At 46.6% G+C, this 17,851-nt stretch overlaps 1 protein-coding gene across 1 annotated transcript in view; it reads left to right on the forward strand.

Moving 5' to 3' along the window:
* Positions 1-15,477, forward strand: part of eda2r (ectodysplasin A2 receptor) — a 49,585-nt gene extending 34,108 nt beyond the window's left edge. Inside the window, exons 8-10 of the mRNA XM_080188037.1 lie at positions 5,639-5,732; positions 13,632-14,139; positions 15,421-15,477. Coding sequence (XP_080044163.1) covers positions 5,639-5,732; positions 13,632-14,139; positions 15,421-15,477 — 659 coding nt within the window. The remainder of the gene's footprint in view (positions 1-5,638; positions 5,733-13,631; positions 14,140-15,420) is intronic.
* Positions 15,478-17,851: the final 2,374 nt, after the last annotated feature.

The raw sequence follows: 17,851 nt of genomic DNA on the forward strand, positions 1-17,851 counted from the left end.
GCAGAAACATTAAACCCCACCATCGTGAATCAGAATCATAGAATTCCTTACAGTGCAGAAAGAGGCCATTCAGCCCAGAGATACTCTTACAGAGTATCTTACCCAGCGCCAATACCTCCCCTATCACCCTAACCCTGCGCATTTACCATTGCAAATCCCCCTAACCTACACATCTTGGGAAACTAAGGGGCAATTTAGCACGGTCAATCCACCTAACCTGCACATCTTTGGATTGTGGGAAGAAACTGGAGCACCCAGAGGAAACCCACACAGACACGGAGAGAATGTGCAAACTCCACATAGACAGCCACTCAAGGCTGGAATTGAACCTGGGTCCCTATGAGGCAGTAGTGCTAACCACTGTGTCACTATGCCGCCATGTGAATGGCTGAAGAGTTCCAGCCAATGATTGAATATCCACAGCTGTTTTGGATAGAAATTTCCAAAGATTCACAATCCCTTGAGTGAAGAAATTTCTCATCATATCAGTCCTAAAAGGATAAACCTGAGGCAGAGCAAATAGCCATTCAGTCTTTACCCAATGAAGCCTTTTAAGATTCAGTGTGGTTATTCATTAGTATATCTAAGATGTCCCATGACATGATATAAGAACATAAGAAATAGGAGCAGGAGTAGGCCATCTAGCCCTTCGAGCCTGCCCCGCCATTCAATAAGATCATAGCTGATCTGAAGTGGATCAGTTCCACTTTCCCGCTGTCTCCCCATAGCCCTTAATTCCCTTGGATGGAGAATTCTACCAAGTTACGCAGTGCAGCATTTATATAAAGCAGACCCTAAAGCTATGTTGGGGAAACTAATGAACAAAGAACAAAGAAAATTACAGCACAGGAACAGGCCCTTTGGCCCTCCAAGCCTACAGCTGCCTGACTGAATTAAAACCACCTACTTTTTTGGGGACCATACCCCTCTATTCCCAACCTATTCACATATTTGTCCAGACGCCCCTTAAAACTCACTATACTTTCTGCTTAAAAATGGTAAAAAATTGCAGCGTGCTGCTGTGCAGAGGGACCTGGGTGTCCTTGTGCAAGAATCAGAAGGAGTTGGTTTGCAGGTGCAGCAGGTAATTAAGAGAGCAAATGGAATTTTGTTCTTCGTTTCGAGAGGGATGAAGTTTAAAAACAGCGAGGTTATGCTGTAGATGTATAAGGTGCTGGGGAGGCCTCACCTGGAGTACTGTGTACAGTTTTGGCCTCCTTACTTGAGAAAGGATATACTGGCACTGGAGGGGGTGCAGAGGAGATTCACTAGGTTGATTCCGGAGTTGAGAGGGTTGCCTTATGAGGACAGACTGAGTAGACTGCGGCTATACTCATTGGAATGCAGAAGAACGAGGGGGATCTTATAGAAACATATAAGATTATGAAGGGATTAGATAAGATAGAAGCAGGGAGGTTATTTCCACTGGCAGCTGAAACTAGAACTAGTGGGCATGGCCTCAAAATAAGGGGAAGCAGATTGAGGACAGGGTTATGGAAGAACTTCTTCACACAAAGGGTTGTGAATCTGTGGAATTCCCTGCCCAGTGAAGCAGTTGAGGCTTCCTCATTGAATGTTTTTAAGGCAAGGATAGATAAATTTTTGAACAATAAAGGAATTAAGGGTTATGGTGAGCGGGTGGGTAAGTGGAGCTGAGTCCACAAAAAGATCAGCCATGATCTTATTGAATGGCAGAGCAGGCTCGAGGGGCCAGGTAGCCAACTCCTGCTCCTAGTTCTTATGTTATTATATTCTTTTGTTCCAATGCCTCCCCCATGCACTGGGCATATTTGTGTAGAGTTCCGCTCTATGCCAGTGGAGGGGTTCATTTATTTAATACAATGTGCAAACGAAAGAGAAATAAATTATATTTACCTTGTGATTATGTTCTCATGATGACCCAAAGCATTTCACAACCAATTGATTTCACATAAGCAAATGAGACAAAGCTTATGTGCACAGCCAGATCCCACAAATAGCTAGCAAATTGGCTTTTGGTGATGTTGGTTGGAGGGAGGCTTTTTTGCTCAAAATACAATCTTCCTTGCTCTTGAATTATCCCCACAGGGTCTTTAACGTCCTTGGCTTTTGTCACATTCATAGACTTGCACATCCAGAGGCATAGCGCTCCCTCACTGCAACAATGGAGTTTTAGTCTAAGCATGGGTTCAAAAATCTTGTCATGGGATTTGAACTCACAACTTCCTCCCTGCAGGATGTAATATACTTTATTTTTTTCCAAAAGTAGACTTTATTCATAAAGTATCTGAAAGGACGTCACAGACATTTCAAAATGGCCGCCATACAAAGTGCAATAGTCTTCTGTATGCATCATGTCGCACTGTGAGGTGCTTCAATACAGTCCCAGAAACATTACAGACATTTCAAAAGGGTCACCACAAATGGTGCAAAGGTGTTTAAGTTGCACTCCGAGGTGCTTCCACACACAAGAACACAAGAGCAACGTTTTTACACAGGGGGCGGTAGGTAAATGGAATGAGCTGCCGGAGGACGTGGTTGAGGCAGGGACATTGATGATATTTAAAAGGCACTTGGACAGAGAAATGGATAGGAAAGGTTTAGAGGGATATGGGTCAAATGCGGTTAGCTTAGATGGGCTTTTTGGTCAGCATGGACCAGAAGTGGTGGAGGCTACCTCGCTAAATATATTTAAGTCACGGGTAGATAGGTTTCTGATAGACAGGGGAATTAAGGGTTATGGGGAGAAAGCGGGAAAGTGGAACTGATCCACTTCAGATCAGCCATGATCTTATTGAATGGCGGGGCAGGCTTGAAGGGCCTGGTGGCCCACTCCTGCTTCTATTTAATGGAATAAGGACATAAGAACATAAGAAATAGGAGCAGGAGTAGGCCATCTAGCCCTTCGAGCCTGCCCCGCCATTTAACACAATCATGGCTGACCTTAACCGGTCTCAACTCCTTTTCTGTGCCATTTCCCCACAGCTCTCTATTCCTCGATAGATCAAATATTTATCCGCCTCCATCTTAAATACTTCTAATGATCCAGCCTCCACTAACCTTTGGAACAGAGTTTCATTGCCTTCTGCAAGAAGAAATTCCTTGCAGTTTTAAATGTAACTATGTCCCCTTGTTCGAGACTCTCCCACTCATGGAAACACCTCACCATTTACCCTGTCCAGCCCCCTCAGGATCCTCCATACAATTGTAATTCATGTAATATTCACTGAATACATTCAATGTGAGTCATAAAGCCTGAGGGGCTTTCATACAAGTCCAATTCACTGTGGCTGAAAGTTCATACTGTCAGTAGTATTATATTGCCATTTGTTATATTTATCCAGTGACTATTGGTATCCTGTAGCATTGCTCAGTGGTGGCTGCACATTCAGTTTCTTATTTCAGATGAATATTGGTTTATGTGTGAGTTGCTGACTCATAAAGATAGCATTCCTATCTGACCATATTTGACCACATTAGCATGGTTAGTTTAACAATAATCAGGTATGATTATGGACACACAAGATGAGATTTTGTACGTGTCACAAATTGAAGTATGGTTAATGCTGTTCTTTCCCCTTTGGAACCATGTGGAAAAAAAACATTCACAGATGGTTACACACAGGAGTGTCATACTGTTCTGACGAAGTATATGGTCCCATCACTGTTTGACTGGGCATGACCTTAATGCTTTTCCTCCTCTTTATAATCTCACTGTACTTCTCGATTAGGAATGTGTAATAAATGCTAACCTAGCCAGCAACTTCTACGTCCTGTGAAAGAACAAATAATTTAAAAGGCCGAAGAAATCAGGATTGATGTCCACAGTGGGCAGAGTTCAATGATCTCAAATGTGATTTGATTTGATTTATTATTATCACATGTATTGACATACTGTGAAAAGTATTGTTTCTTGCACATTATAAAGATAAAGCATGCCGTTGATAGAGAAGGAAAGAACATAAGAACATAAGAAATAGGAGCAGGAGTAGGCCATCTAGCCCTTCGAGCCTGATAGTGCAGAGTGTAGTGTCACAGTCATAGCTAAGGTGTAGAGAAAAATCAACTTACTATGAGGTACATCCATCCGAAAGCCTGATGGCAGCAGGAAAGAAGCTGTTCTTGAGTCAGTTACTTTGTGAGCTCAGGGTTTTGCATTTTTTTCCTGATGGAAGAATGTCCGGGGTTCGTCGGGCCCTTAATTATGCTCATTGCTTTTCCAAGGCAGTGGGAAGTGTAGATAGAGTCAATGGATGGGAGGCTGGTTTGCATGATGGATTGGGCTACATTCACAACCTTTTGTAGTTTCTTGCGGTCTTGGACAGAGCAGGAGCCCATACCAAGCTGTGATACAACCTGAAGGAAGGCTTTCTATGGTGCACCTGTAAAAGCTAGTGAGCGGACACAACACTTGGGCTTCAAGATAGAACATAGAACACTACAGCACAAACAGGCCCTTCGGCCCACAAGTTGCGCCGATCATATCCATACCTACCAGGTCATAGAACTATCTGTAACTCCTAATCCCATTAAATCCCATATACTCATCCAGAAGTCTTTTAAAAGACCCCAGCGAGTTCGCCTCTACCACCACGGACGGCAGCCGATTCCACTCACTCACCACCCTCTGAGTGAAAAACTTTCCCCTAACATCTCCTCTGTACCTGTTCCCCAGCACCTTAAACCTGTGTCCTCTTGTAGCGACCATTTCAGCCCTGGGAAATAGCCTCCGAGAATCCACCCTATCTATACCTCTCAACATCTTATAAACCTCTTTCAGGTCGCCTCTCAACCTTCGTCTCTGCAGGGAGAAGAGTCCCAGCTCCCTCAACCTATCTTCATAAGGCATGCCTCCCAATCCAGGCAACATCCTTGTAAATCTCCTCTGCACTCTCTCAATAGCTTCCACATCCTTCCTGTAGTGAGGCGACCAGAACTGCGCACAGTACTCCAAGTGGGGTCTGACAAGGGTCTTTTAAGGGTCTTTGTGCTGGTGTGAGGAAAAAGCACTCACTTGTCAGTGTTATTCATTAATGAGTGCAAGAAGCTGCATCTATGTGGATATTGATGAGAGGGAGATTACGCTCAGTATGATGATGCGCTGCTCAAAAGCCAGTTTCCACTGATTGCCTGGGCTCAGACTTGTAGAGCAGTTGGTTGAATCAGCTTCTGGAGATGTCCGAATTATATCATCGCCACAAGGCTGAAGGGCAAAGGAGAAAGTCTGTTGAGAGAAGCTACTGGCGCAGTTGAAAGTTAAGTTAAAGCTTATTTATTAATGTCACAACTAGGTTTACATTAACACTGCAATGAAGTTACTATGAAAATCCCCTGGTCGTCACAGTTCAGCGCCTGTTCGGGTAGGTGTACCTAACCAGCACGTCTTTCACACTCTGGGAGGAAACTGGAGCACCCGGAGGAAACTCCACTCAGACACGGGGAGAGTGTGCATACTCCACACAGGCAGTAACCCAATCTGGAAATCGAACCCAGGTCCCTGGCTCTGTGAGGCAGCAGTGCTAACCATTGTGCATTATATCTGTTCTTGTGATTGAGATGGAAATACAACTGAATGAAAGTTTCTGGCCACCAGCAGCCTGTGTAACTGCAAAATGTCACTTCAGTACAATGAACCCTTGGGTCTTATTTTTACACTCAGGGGCGGCAGATGCGGTTCAGTCTGGAGACGCACCGAGTACCTTAAGATCATGCTTTGTGGCCTATCTGTCGGGATCTCGGAACCAAGGCAGGAGGTAAACTTGGCAAATTCCCTTTCCGCAGGAGAGTACATTGGGATGATATCACCTGGGAGAGGCGAATTAAACTTGTGACTCAAAGTAATTGTATTTCTCGGATCCATTAACTCACTGAGGGGGTGTAGACAATGATCAAATGGGATTTTAAAAAGCTGATTTGCATAGAATTGCACTATGCACAGAATTAATTTTCCATCAAAATTCTTATACTTCTTTAATGTCACTGGAATGCTGATCTCCCAGCGTGTAATGCTGTAATACTGTTGATATGTGCCTGTTTTAAGAATAGCCTGATTGAAGTAGAAATGCATCTCGTTGCCTCGGCACCATTGTAAAGAATCTAACTGAGAAAATGACTGTGTAGCACGTGGAACCCCCGAGGGCGCAGGACTAGAGGGCACAGCCTCAAGATAAGGGGGGGGGGGCAGTTTAGAACGGAGTTGAGGAGGAACTTCTTCACTCAAAGGGTGATGAATCTCTGGAATTCTCTGCCCGTTGAAGTGGTGGAGGCTGCCTCGCTAAATATATTTAAGTCGCGGGTAGATATGTTTCTGATAGACAGGGGAATTAAGGGTTATGGGGAGAAAGTGGGAAAGTGGAACTGATCCACTTCAGATCAGCCATGATCTTATTGAATGGCGGGGCAGGCTCGAAGGGCTAGATGGCCTACTCCTGCTCCTATCTCTTATGTTCTTATGGGTGTTTCAGTCCCATCAGTTACCAAGCACAGTACCTGTGAGAGGCCCGACCAGAGAAATGGCCGTCACACAAAGTGTAATAATTTTAACATTTTCTACATACATCACCAAGGAGATTCAATACATTCCAAAAAAACATTCCAATCATTTCAGAATGGTCATTACAAATGGTGAAAAGTTGTCTGTGTAGATCTAATTGCACTCTGATGTGCTTCCACACACAAAAACAAGAGAGTAAGCCACCAGACCGTTCAATCCTACCCCACAGGATTCAGTACGATCATGGCTGATCTATGCTGGTCTTAACTCAGAGAGGAGAGCCTCAACAGAATCTACCCCCTGCCCCACTCAGACTGATCGCACCCTCCCCGCAACGATCACGATGCAGAGTGGCCCCCTCCCTGATTGGGCTGCCTGCCATAAAACTCAACTCTCCATATCCCATCCCCATAGGCCCCACCCAGTGTGAAGGGCCAAGGAGCATTACTGAGGTGCCAAGCTGGCAGTGCCAAGGTGCCAGGTTAGCACTGCCAGGCTGACACTGCCTAAGGGGCGTCCCCCTTTGCCCTCAGCCTCCCCGGGGTTGAGGGGGGGGAGGTTCTCAGTGGCCTCTGTTTCTACCGGTAAGGCCAACACGACTGTTTCCTGTTCATGGGGGGGGGGGGCAGGTGTTTTCCTCACCAGAGAACCTCTCCCGGGGAGGCCATAAAGGTGAGCGAGAGCGGATGATTGAGTGTCAACCTTGCTAAACAGATGGAAGACACAATTTCAATAAATTTAAATAATGTATTCATCCTCTCACCCAGTTCCGGTGAGAGGCTGACCGCGCAGGGGGCCGGACTTATTCGCACCAGAGTTTTGACCATTCTGGAGCTCTGTGCAGTGGTCCCGATCTGCCAGTTTCCCCGTTTGTTGGCCAGCTCGATCGCTGGCCAGCCTGGGATCCCTGCCTCTCCAGCAACCCCCCCAACACCACCCCCCCCCCCAACCCACCGGTCCGATCGTGGCCCCCATAACAATTCCCAGGCCAGACTGACCTCCTCCACCACCCCTCCCCCCACCCTTTCTCGGAGAGCCCCAATGTCCAGTCCCCGCACCCAGCAGTGCCGATCCCCCCCCCCGCCACCTCCCTCACACCGGCAGACCCCACTCCTCCCCGTTGACCCCCTCCCCCCCACCCCGGGTCAGACCCTCCCTAGGAGGCAGACCCCTGCCCGGCAGAACAACCCCTCCCAGCCCGCCCCAATCGCTGCCCTCCCTCTAGCCTGGACCGATCCCAATGCAGAGTGGCAGCGGGATTCACCACCCCCATCGATCGCCGCTTAGGCCCCACCCACAATAGGCCCCACCCCCCCTTGGCACTGCCCGATGCCTAGTGGGCAGTGCCAAGGTGCCCCCTGGACTTGGGCACTTTGCCCCTCGGGCAGTGTCAGGAGGCACAGGCTGGCACTGCCAGAGTGCCCATGCCCAGAGGACACCGCCTCCCACCGCCTGGCCCCGTGAGGGGCCCCAATTGCACCCCCCCCCCCCTTCATTCCGGTGGGAATCTCGCACTAGTTCCCCGAATGTCGGGAGCTAGTGTAAATCCTGCCGGAACGAGGCACTCTTGGCGGGGTGGGAGATTCAATTGGGACCTGGAAGTTCCCGATGATGAACTGCGAAACATATTTAAAATACGCTTAAAACCGATTGAGATGACTTACCTGCCTTCCCGTCGGGCTCCAGCGTGGTCTGGCCTGCGACTGTTCACCCGCTCTGGGAGACGTGCAAGCGTTCCCAGCATTACACGTTCAAATCCCGGTGCAAGGCCGGCAACGCGCATCTCCCACCCCGACACCCCCCCAGTAAAGTTGTGTGTCGCGATAGGAGAATGGCGGTCAATGTGCGAGGGTTACGGGGAAAAGGCGGGAGAGCGGCACTAAACCGTAATGCTCATGTGGAGAGCCGGTGCAGAACCGATGGGCCAAATGGCTTCCTTTGGCGTCGGAACAATTTTATAATCCTGCGACGCACCTTTTGGACTTGGTTCCAGGAAAGTCACACAGGCAAAAAGATAAATGGGTGCAATGTTTATACCATTTGAATCACTTCAATCACACAAAGTGGAAACAAATTTGTTTGTCAGGAGGAATGAATTTAGTTGCTGGCCTTTAGTTGCCCCACATTAAATTCCATTTCGTATCAGATCAACTGATCTAAGCTTGTGTTTACTAGAATGTTGCTCTCTCATGCACAGCCTTTAAGATACTCAATAAAGATTCCATGTGAAGCCTTTTATGAAGTTGCCAGAATGTCCAGAAACTTGGCAGTGAGTCCAATTGCTCAGAATATGTTCACGCTAAAATAATATCGACACAGAGAGTAACATCTGTTGCCCTGATTTATGTATAGTAGGTAGACAGATAGTGGTTAGTCTCAGGGGAAGGATGGCCAGTAACTTCCTGGCTCCCAGGATGGGATTTTCCGGCCACGCTCGTCCCGAGGTTGGATATTCCCACCTGAGGTCAACAGACCTTTCCCGTCCTTCCCACTATGATTCCCATGGCGAACTGGATGGGAAAATTCCGCCCCTACTGTCTGATCTGAGGACATCCTAGAGATACTTTGGAGAATCCTTCTCGGAAGTTCCCAGGTAAGGGTTTACCAGGTAATTATCCAGAAGTGGTAACTTCCGCTGGGCTGGGAACCATCCAACAAACTGATTTAAATCACTCCGATAATTCTGCCATTTTACACCAATAGTTACTCTGAAAAATTTAGAAGAAATGAAAGCACACCTAATTACAGTGTAGTTATTTTAAAGTATCCCCTGCCCCCCCCCGACTAAGCACCTCACCCCCAGTGGCATCCCCCGTCCGCACAAGATTCCGTCCCTGGTCCTGTACTCCCTCCCTCCATCCATGTCCAACGCCCCTCCACCCCCCCCATATCCACTTGCCTTAGATGCTTACCTTCTCCCCGGCTTGTTATCCTCACTGGGACCTTTGAACTCACCTGCTTTATGGCAGCTAGTGACGTAAAAAGTGGGCGCGTCCTCCTTCACTTGCAGCTGGAGCCGGGGACGTGCTTTGTGCCTTCAGTCCCACCTGACGCAGGCCAGATGGGCGCTTTACAGCTTTAGCTTGGGTAGGTCGGTACAGAGTGGCAGTCCACTGCTGGTTGGCATTCAGAGGAAGGTATGAACCAACGAATGGTTCCCCAATTCTATTCCACCGGCCACCAGCAGTGCTGTCAGTCCCCTCAAATTCCCCCCATCTCTTCTGAGTTTCGAATTCATAGAACATAGAAAAACTACAGCACAAACAGGCCCTTCAGCCCACAAGTTGTGCCAATGATATCCATAACTACTAGGCTTACCTATAACCCTCAATTCTATTAAGTCCCAGGTACTCATCCGGAAGTCTCTTGAAAGACCCTATTGAATTTGCCTCCACCACCACTGATGGCAGCCGATTCCACTCACCCACCACCCCCGAGTGAAAAACTGACACTATCTTAAATATTCTTCCTTTATCCTTATCACAAATAAATCAAGACTCATCGCATATCCCGTACCATCCTGCTACTTAAGTCACGGGTAGGTAGATCTCTGACCGATAAGGAAATTAAGAGTTATGGGGAGCAGGCAGGAAAGTGGAACTGATCCACTCTAGATCAGACATGATCTTAATGAATGGCAGGGCAGGCTCGATGAATTTCTCCCGCTCCTATTTCTTATGTTCTTACTTCAAACCTGGGAACCTTGGCTGTCTTCCTCTAACAATCTACATGTCTTTAAAACAAAAGGAGTTTGGGATTGATGTAGTGCCTTTGAGAATGCGTTGCAGACAGTGACATATTGTGTGATGTTTAGTGATGATTGTGGTGTCCTAATTGCCCCCCCCTCAAGAGGAATTAGGAACTGGCAATAAATGCTACCCTAACCAAAAACAGCCCCCACATTCCCTTGAAAGAATGAACAAGTGGTGTGCCTCAGGGATCTGTTTTGGGGCCACTGCTGTTTGTAATTTTTATAAATGATCTGGATGAGGGTACAGTTGGGTGGATTAGTAAATTTGCTGATGACACCAAAGTCGGAGGTGTGGTAGATAGTGAGGAGGGGTATCATAGTTTACAGAGAGACTTGGACAAGTTGCAGAGCTGGGCCGAGAGGTGGCGGATGGAGTTTAATGCGGAAAAGTGTGAGGTAATTCACTTTGGCAGGAATAACAGATGTGTAGAGTATAGGGCTAACAGTAGGACTTTGAATAGTGTGGATGAGCAGAGGGATCTAGGTGTATGTGTACATAGATCCCTGAAAGTTGGGAGTCAAGTAGATAAGGTTGTTAAGAAGGCATACGGTGTCTTGGCGTTTATTGGTAGGGGGATTGAATTTAGGAGTCGCAGCGTCATGTTGCAACTGTACACAACTCTGGTGCGGCCGCACTTGGAGTACTGTGTGCAGTTCTGGTCCCCACATTACAGGAAGGATGTGGAGGCTTTGGAGAGGGTGCAGAGGAGGTTTACCAGGATGTTGCCTGGTATGGAGGGGAGGTCCTATGAGGAGAGGCTGAGGGATTTGGGGTTGTTTTCGCTGGAAAGAAGGCGGCTAAGAGGGGATCTTATTGAAACATATAAGATGATTAGAGGTTTAGATAGGGTGGATAGTAATAGCCTTTTTCCTCTGATGGAGAAATCTAGCACGAGGGGGCATGGCTTTAAATTAAGGGGTGGTAGTTATAGGACAGATGTCAGGGGTAGGTTCTTTACCCAGAGGGTGGTGAGGGACTGGAATGCCCTGCCAGCTGCAGTTGTAAATGCGCCTAGTTTGGGGGCGTTTAAGAGATCCGTGGATAGGTTTATGGACGAGAAGGGATTGGTTTAGGTTAGTGGGTCATTGTTTTGTAACTGGTCGGCGCAACATCATGGGCCGAAGGGCCTGTTCTGCGCTGTAATGTTCTATGTTCTATGTTAGGAAGGCATACGGTGTCTTGGTGTTTATTGGTAGGGGGATTGAATTTAGGAGCCGCAGCGTCATGTTGCAACTGTACAAAACTCTGGTGCGGCCGCACTTGGAGTATTGTGTGCAGTTCTGGTCCCCACATTACAGGAAGGATGTGGAGGCTTTGGAGAGGGTGCAGAGGAGGTTTACCAGGATGTTGCCTGGTATGGAGGGGAGGTCCTATGAGGAGAGACTGAGGGATTTGAGGTTGTTTTCATTAGAAAGAAGGTGGATAAGAGGGGACCTTATTGAAACATATAAGATGATTAGAGGTTTAGATAGGGTGGACAGTGATAGCCTTTTTCCTCGGATGGAGAAAGCTAGCACGAGGGGGCATGGCTTTAAATTAAGGCGTGGTAGTTATAGGACGGATGTCAGAGGTAGGTTCTTTACCCAGAGGGTGGTGAGGGATTGGAATGCCCTGCCTGCTGCAGTTGTAAATGCGCCCAGTTTGGGGGCGTTTAAGAGATCTGTGGATAGGTTTATGGATGGAAAGGGGTTGGTTTAGGTTAGAGGGTCATTGCTTTTTAATTGGTCGGTGCAACATCGTGGGCTGAAGGGCCTGTTCTGCGCTGTAATGTTCTATGTTCTATGTTCTAAAATGTGACAAACAAGCTTCCCACAGGCAGCAGAGCGATAATGAGCAGATAATCTGTTTTTCTTAAATTTTATGGCAACATATGTGAAATGCCCATTGATTTCGACATGGTAGCCAAATTGTGGAGTGGAAAGATTCAAAAACAATTCCCGTGAAGACCACAGGGCACGAGAAGACAGGGTTCTCAGAGATATGAGCCTGCGTGGCCATTGGAACAGTCAAAGCTTATGATAACTTTAACAAGTGTAAATCCATTCCAAACATTCTGTTCCCTGGAGGAGATTTTGTGCATGTTGGTGACATGATTGGGGGCGGAATAAAGCTGTGGATTAGAGGCTGGGATTTTACCGGCACACCTGCCCTGATTCCGGGGGCAGGCGAGGCTCAGAGAATGGCATTCTCCATTTGGCCTCGAGTGCGATTGTATGAACCTTGGGCAGACGTGCCAGTAAAAATTCCGCCCCATGTGTGAGGTGAACGTCTTGGTGGCCTTTGGGTGGGATTTTCCAATCCTTTTCACTGGCGGGATCTTCCTGTCCCACTGAAGGTGACCTCCCACCTCCACCCATCGCCCTGAGGCGGGTTCTCTGGCAGCGGGGTGGGTGAGCAATGCAAATAAGCACTTATTTTGGCAGGACAGAAAGATCCCACTTGTGAGCCATCGGCAAAAACTCCCAGCCTATGTAAAGAATGTAGCTTATTAATGTGGTGGCAAGATCAGATCCCATATATTGATGAACTCCTGCACCGCAACGTCACCCACACGGCAACCATACCTGCAAGGTCTAATGTCCATCACTCAACCTTTGAATGCATGCCCTATCAAGTTATTCAAGGATCATGTTTGCACTGATGGAATCAGTGGATGGTTGATGGAAAGTAAACCTTCAAGCACCAAGTGTCATCATAAAAATGCAGAATGCCCAATTCAGTGGGCAGAGAGAAAGATGGTTAGTTGTGAATGAATGTTTCTAAAAGCGTCATGCCACGTCTGATCCAGACTGGGATCATAATGATAATGCTAGAGTGATTTGGAATAAACTCGATTAACTCTTTAGCCGGAGTTTTACTGCCTGCCCCAGGATTCAGAGCGGGTGAGAGGCGGAACTTGAAAAGGTTCGTTGACCTCGGGCGGGATTTAACGGTTTCAGGATGACTGAGGGCAGAAAATCCTGCCCATTGTGTTGGGTGCCTAAGATGGTGACTTTGACAGTTCAGAGAATCATAGAATGTGCAGCAGGGGGCCATTTGGCCCATCGAGTCTGCACTGACCACATTCCCACCCAAGCCCTATTCCCGTAAGTCCACATATTCACTCTGCCAACCACTCTGACACTAGGGTCAACTCAGCATGGCCAATCAACCAAACCCACACATCATTGAAAAGCTTGGAAATGCTTTGATTGTGGTCAAAGGTTTCCTCTTACAATTAATCCATTCAATAGACCGTGCCACGTGTGAAATACCAGTGATATGTTTTTCTGTTGAACTTTCAAAATGGTGACCACATTATCCATACCGACCATTGACATTATTTGAGGCTGGAAAGGTTAATTGATGTGCCACAATCTACAATGTTTTAACCAATCATTAATTACTCCTGAAACCTGTTTTCACAGCGCAGTTACTGGTCCTGCATTATCTGGTCCTCCATCACCAAATTCCTGTCAGGGTGGCACACCTGGGCTACAACTGTCGGGCCACGCGTCAGGTGGCAGTGACGGTACCGCCTGTTTCCCACCTGTGAGGACTTCAAGTTGTGAGGTGGATGGTGGGCCCCTCCCAGGAGGCGGAGAAGATGCCGCTGTTTCCTCGGGAGGAGGAGCCTGCAAATCGCCCGTACGGCACTGCGCCTCCGTCTCTCAGCACCGACAGCAGCACGCTCCAGTGGAATGCACGGAGCTGGACCTGCAGGAGTATCTGACGGATGTGCGGTGTGAATGCACAGCGCTTGCGCAGGAAACCACAGCAGGCTCCCAGCCCTCAAGACCTCATGAAGGGAGAACTGCAGCTCCCTGTAGCTTTGGATCATGCTCAGGGGACCAGAAGGGCAATAGACCAGAGAAATGCCTCAACGGTGGATGTGGTAACTCTCAGCATCACCATCTACCCAATGGAAATAACTGGGTAAGTTATTGTTTGGATTACAGCATGTATGTTATGTGGTTTGGGGTCTGGGGCACATTTGCAAACAATGGCAGACTTGTTTCTTATTTTCCCTTGGTGTAATTTGCATCTTTTCATCTTACCCTTTCATGCCAAGCTCCACCTCCAGCTGAGAAATGGGCACGCATTTTTACTGCAGAAGTAGTAAAACTTCCTGTTTTGTGCATGTGTTTCTCCTCTCACTGGGAAAGACACAAAAGAAGTTAGTCAAATACTGAGTTATGAAAATAAAAATGATTGAAGTGTGTTCAAATATGGACTGACCACTAATTTGTGGAAGTTGAAGTCAAGTTGTGATTTCCGTGCATGGCACTCCGGGGCTTTTGGGATTTAACTCTGATTCCATCAAGTTTCTAATCGAGGGCATTGGTTAACAATGACTTTGTAAATCAAAATCTGTGTTTGTGATTCTGGAATTTTCCCGGGTTTTTATTAATGTTCTGAGTTCTGCACTTTCAAAGGTGGCCTTGGAAATAATCAATTGCTGTACGGACCACTCATAGCGTTCATGAGCTGAACACATAATGTGTGATTTGTGGAGTTCAGCAGAACAGGAATAGATAATGTTACACTGATATCCTGGAGTGCTTTGCTCTGTTGCCTTTTACGATCACGGACAACTTTCAGTCTTTGCTTTTGGGGTTAGCCAATTCCCTGAATCGGGAAGAGTCCACGGTTACACAAATTGCTCCACCTCTGCTGGGGAGAGTGGCTCAATGAAACTGAAAGCTTCTTTCTAGTTTGTCATTGCCTTTGTTCTTATAATTGTGCCAGTGTGGTGTTTCCATTTTCACACACTGTTTGACCTTGTAACTCTGAGTCATGCTATCAATGGAACTTGGTCAACTGCCCAAACTTGTTACATTAGTGAACTGTCGACACTGAGATTTATGATCAGTTAGAGTGACACCCATTGCAAACCCATTCAACTGAATGGAACTGCATTATTAACAGTGACCTGTGTTTTTAAAGCAAAAATAAGACAAAATCTCTTTGTGACTGGCATTTGGCAGACGTGCATAGGGCATGCTGTCATGGGCGCCAAATGTCTAGACATCTTAAAAGTTTTGACCAGTGGAAAAATGGACAATATAAAAAAAAAACTTGTCAACTGTGTTTTCCCACTTCAAGCCAATAGCCTCCTTCACTTTCAATCTCCAATCTCTTCACTCCTTTCACCTTGATTTTATTGATGCTACTTTAGCTGTTTCTTTGAATTGTTTTCTCTTTCTTCCTCCTCAGCTGGAATTTCTAAATCCAGTGATCAGCATTTCCATTGGCCACTCCAAGCTAAGATGACTGTGTAGCCCAGTTATCTCCCTCTTGCCTCTTTAAGCAGGGATGGAGACTCTGGACGCAACTGCACAGGAGACCTCTCTCCATCCTCTTTATATAAATTACGGTAGATCGTGACATATAAGTTGACCTGACAATTGAGATGTTAACCTAATTTTGTTCAACGCCAGAAGGGTTTACACTGGGTGTATAAGTCAACCCACCCTTTTGTTTCCTGTTAAGAAGAGCTATGCACACTCTTAGGAGTCAGCCTCAGCTTTATACCACAGAAATTTGTGTCTTCTTCAGGTTAAGTCAGCGTGCATGGATCTAACAGCCAACACAGATGGTCTCCAAATTTGCAGATGATACAAAGTTGAGGGGGAGGGTGAGCTGTGAGGAGGATGCAGAAATGCTTCACTTGGACAAACTGAGTGCAGTACAATGTGGATAAATGTGAGGTTATCCACTTTGGTATCTTTGTACACTGCAATCTATTGTAACTTTTTACGGAGGTTTGTTCTGTAGATTAATGGTAATCTTAAAGTCTTCATGGGACAAGCTCTGAAGCTTCAGTAATCTTTTTCTAGGTTATGCTCCTTTCAGAACTGAAAATCATCTCCTGTGTGGCGCACAGGTCCAGATAATTCACATAATCATTTGACTATCTGTCTAATTCACACCTTTTCTGTCTCAGGTCGGTGACTTAGAAGATCTACTCACCAGGTCTATGAACTGATTCAAGGTAAGACATTTTTTCTTCCTCCTTTATTTCCCTTCTTTCCCTGGATTGTTCTCTGACTTACTACCCATTCTGCAAGAAACTCGACGAAGGAAACTGTATTCAGCTTTATTTGACTCAAATCCATTACAAAACATGATCTGAATCTCAATTGTCCTCCCAAGATACATCCACTTTCCCTTGATACCAGCCACAAGACCGTTCTGCCACATTTAATTTGGATTAAGGTGGGGGCATAATGAACTCTCCTGCTCCAGTTTCCTCCACTTCTGTCCACGCTAAACCACAGTAATTATTACTACAAGGATTGCTGCCACCCTTGCTGAGATTTTCCACTCTTCTTGGGTAAATGGCAAAATCTCGCGAGAGACACACATTGCATTACATGCTGATGTGAAGTTGTAACGCAATTTTCCCTCTCCTCCCATCGATGACATAATGGGATTTCTGCCATTCAGTTTTGGGAACCCTATTAGCATAAATTTGAATCTAATTATCTGGCCTCTAATCTCCCACCCCACCCCCCCCCCCCATTACTTTTTCCATTCACGCCGATGTGAATTACAACTGGTCCTCCAGCATGGTGTGCCCGGCTGGCAGACCTGCCAGAGGAGCTTGGGTGAGTCCATCGCGCAAGGGGAGGACAGTCATGCCCGGGCTGTACCCAGGCGTTTTCCCCTGGTACAGCCAGGGGGTTGTACCCAGGGCGGAAGGAGGGAGTGTTGTATATTTTTTTAATTTTGTATACCGGGGCCACATTTAAAAATGGCGTCCCTATCTTTAAGAAAGCCAAGATGACGGCCAAGTGAGCTCATCCTGTGCTCACCCCACCAGGGTGACATCATGAGATCTGCCCCTCGGATTTCTTTTCTTTAAGTTCCTAGCAATATTGCCAGAGAGAACCGTCATTGGGGCCAGCGGCTTCCTGCCTGCTACCACTCTGCGAAAAAAAGGAAAATTCTGCTCCATCTCCATTCAGTAAGGGCTGCCATGAAGTGTACACATAGTAAGAAGTCTCACAACACCAGGTTAAAGTCCAATAGATTTATTTGGTAGTAAACACTACTAGCTTTCGGGGTTTGCCCCTTCATCAGGTGAGTGTACACCATCAAGTGGACACCACATTGAGATCAGTAAGCATGTTGCTATTAAAAGTTTGTATTTCTTTGCCTGATTTGTTATTTCCTCCACCGAACATCGAGAAGACCACCATTTTCAAACCCTGGCAACAACTCTTGGCCATTGTCACTGACTCCATCCCTCTCCTGAGGCCGAAACAGATGGTTCACATTCTTCCTGAGATGGACTCTCTTGTCTGTTCCCATCTCAAGCATTACCTAAAGTTTATGTATTAGTGTCACAAGTAGGCTGACATTAACACTGTAATGAAGTTACTGTGAAAATCCCCTAGCTGCCACACTTGATCAGGTACATTGAGGGAGAATTTAGCATGGCCAATGCATCTAAGATTATTAATTTCCCAAAGTAAATCTCAGATGAACGGTGGCGCCTCCTCAGTGTTCCATTGGAGTTTCACAGAATTATAGAACTGTTACAACACGGTGGGGAGAAAGCCATTCAGCCTGTTGAGGGTAACTTGATTCTCTGCAAGAGCAGATGGGAAGCGGTGGCCTAGTGGTGCCGTCACTAGACCAT

The sequence above is a fragment of the Carcharhinus amblyrhynchos genome, chromosome 4, assembly GCF_965287045.1.
Source record: "Carcharhinus amblyrhynchos chromosome 4, sCarAmb.v2.hapA, whole genome shotgun sequence".
Lineage (NCBI taxonomy): Eukaryota > Metazoa > Chordata > Chondrichthyes > Carcharhiniformes > Carcharhinidae > Carcharhinus > Carcharhinus amblyrhynchos.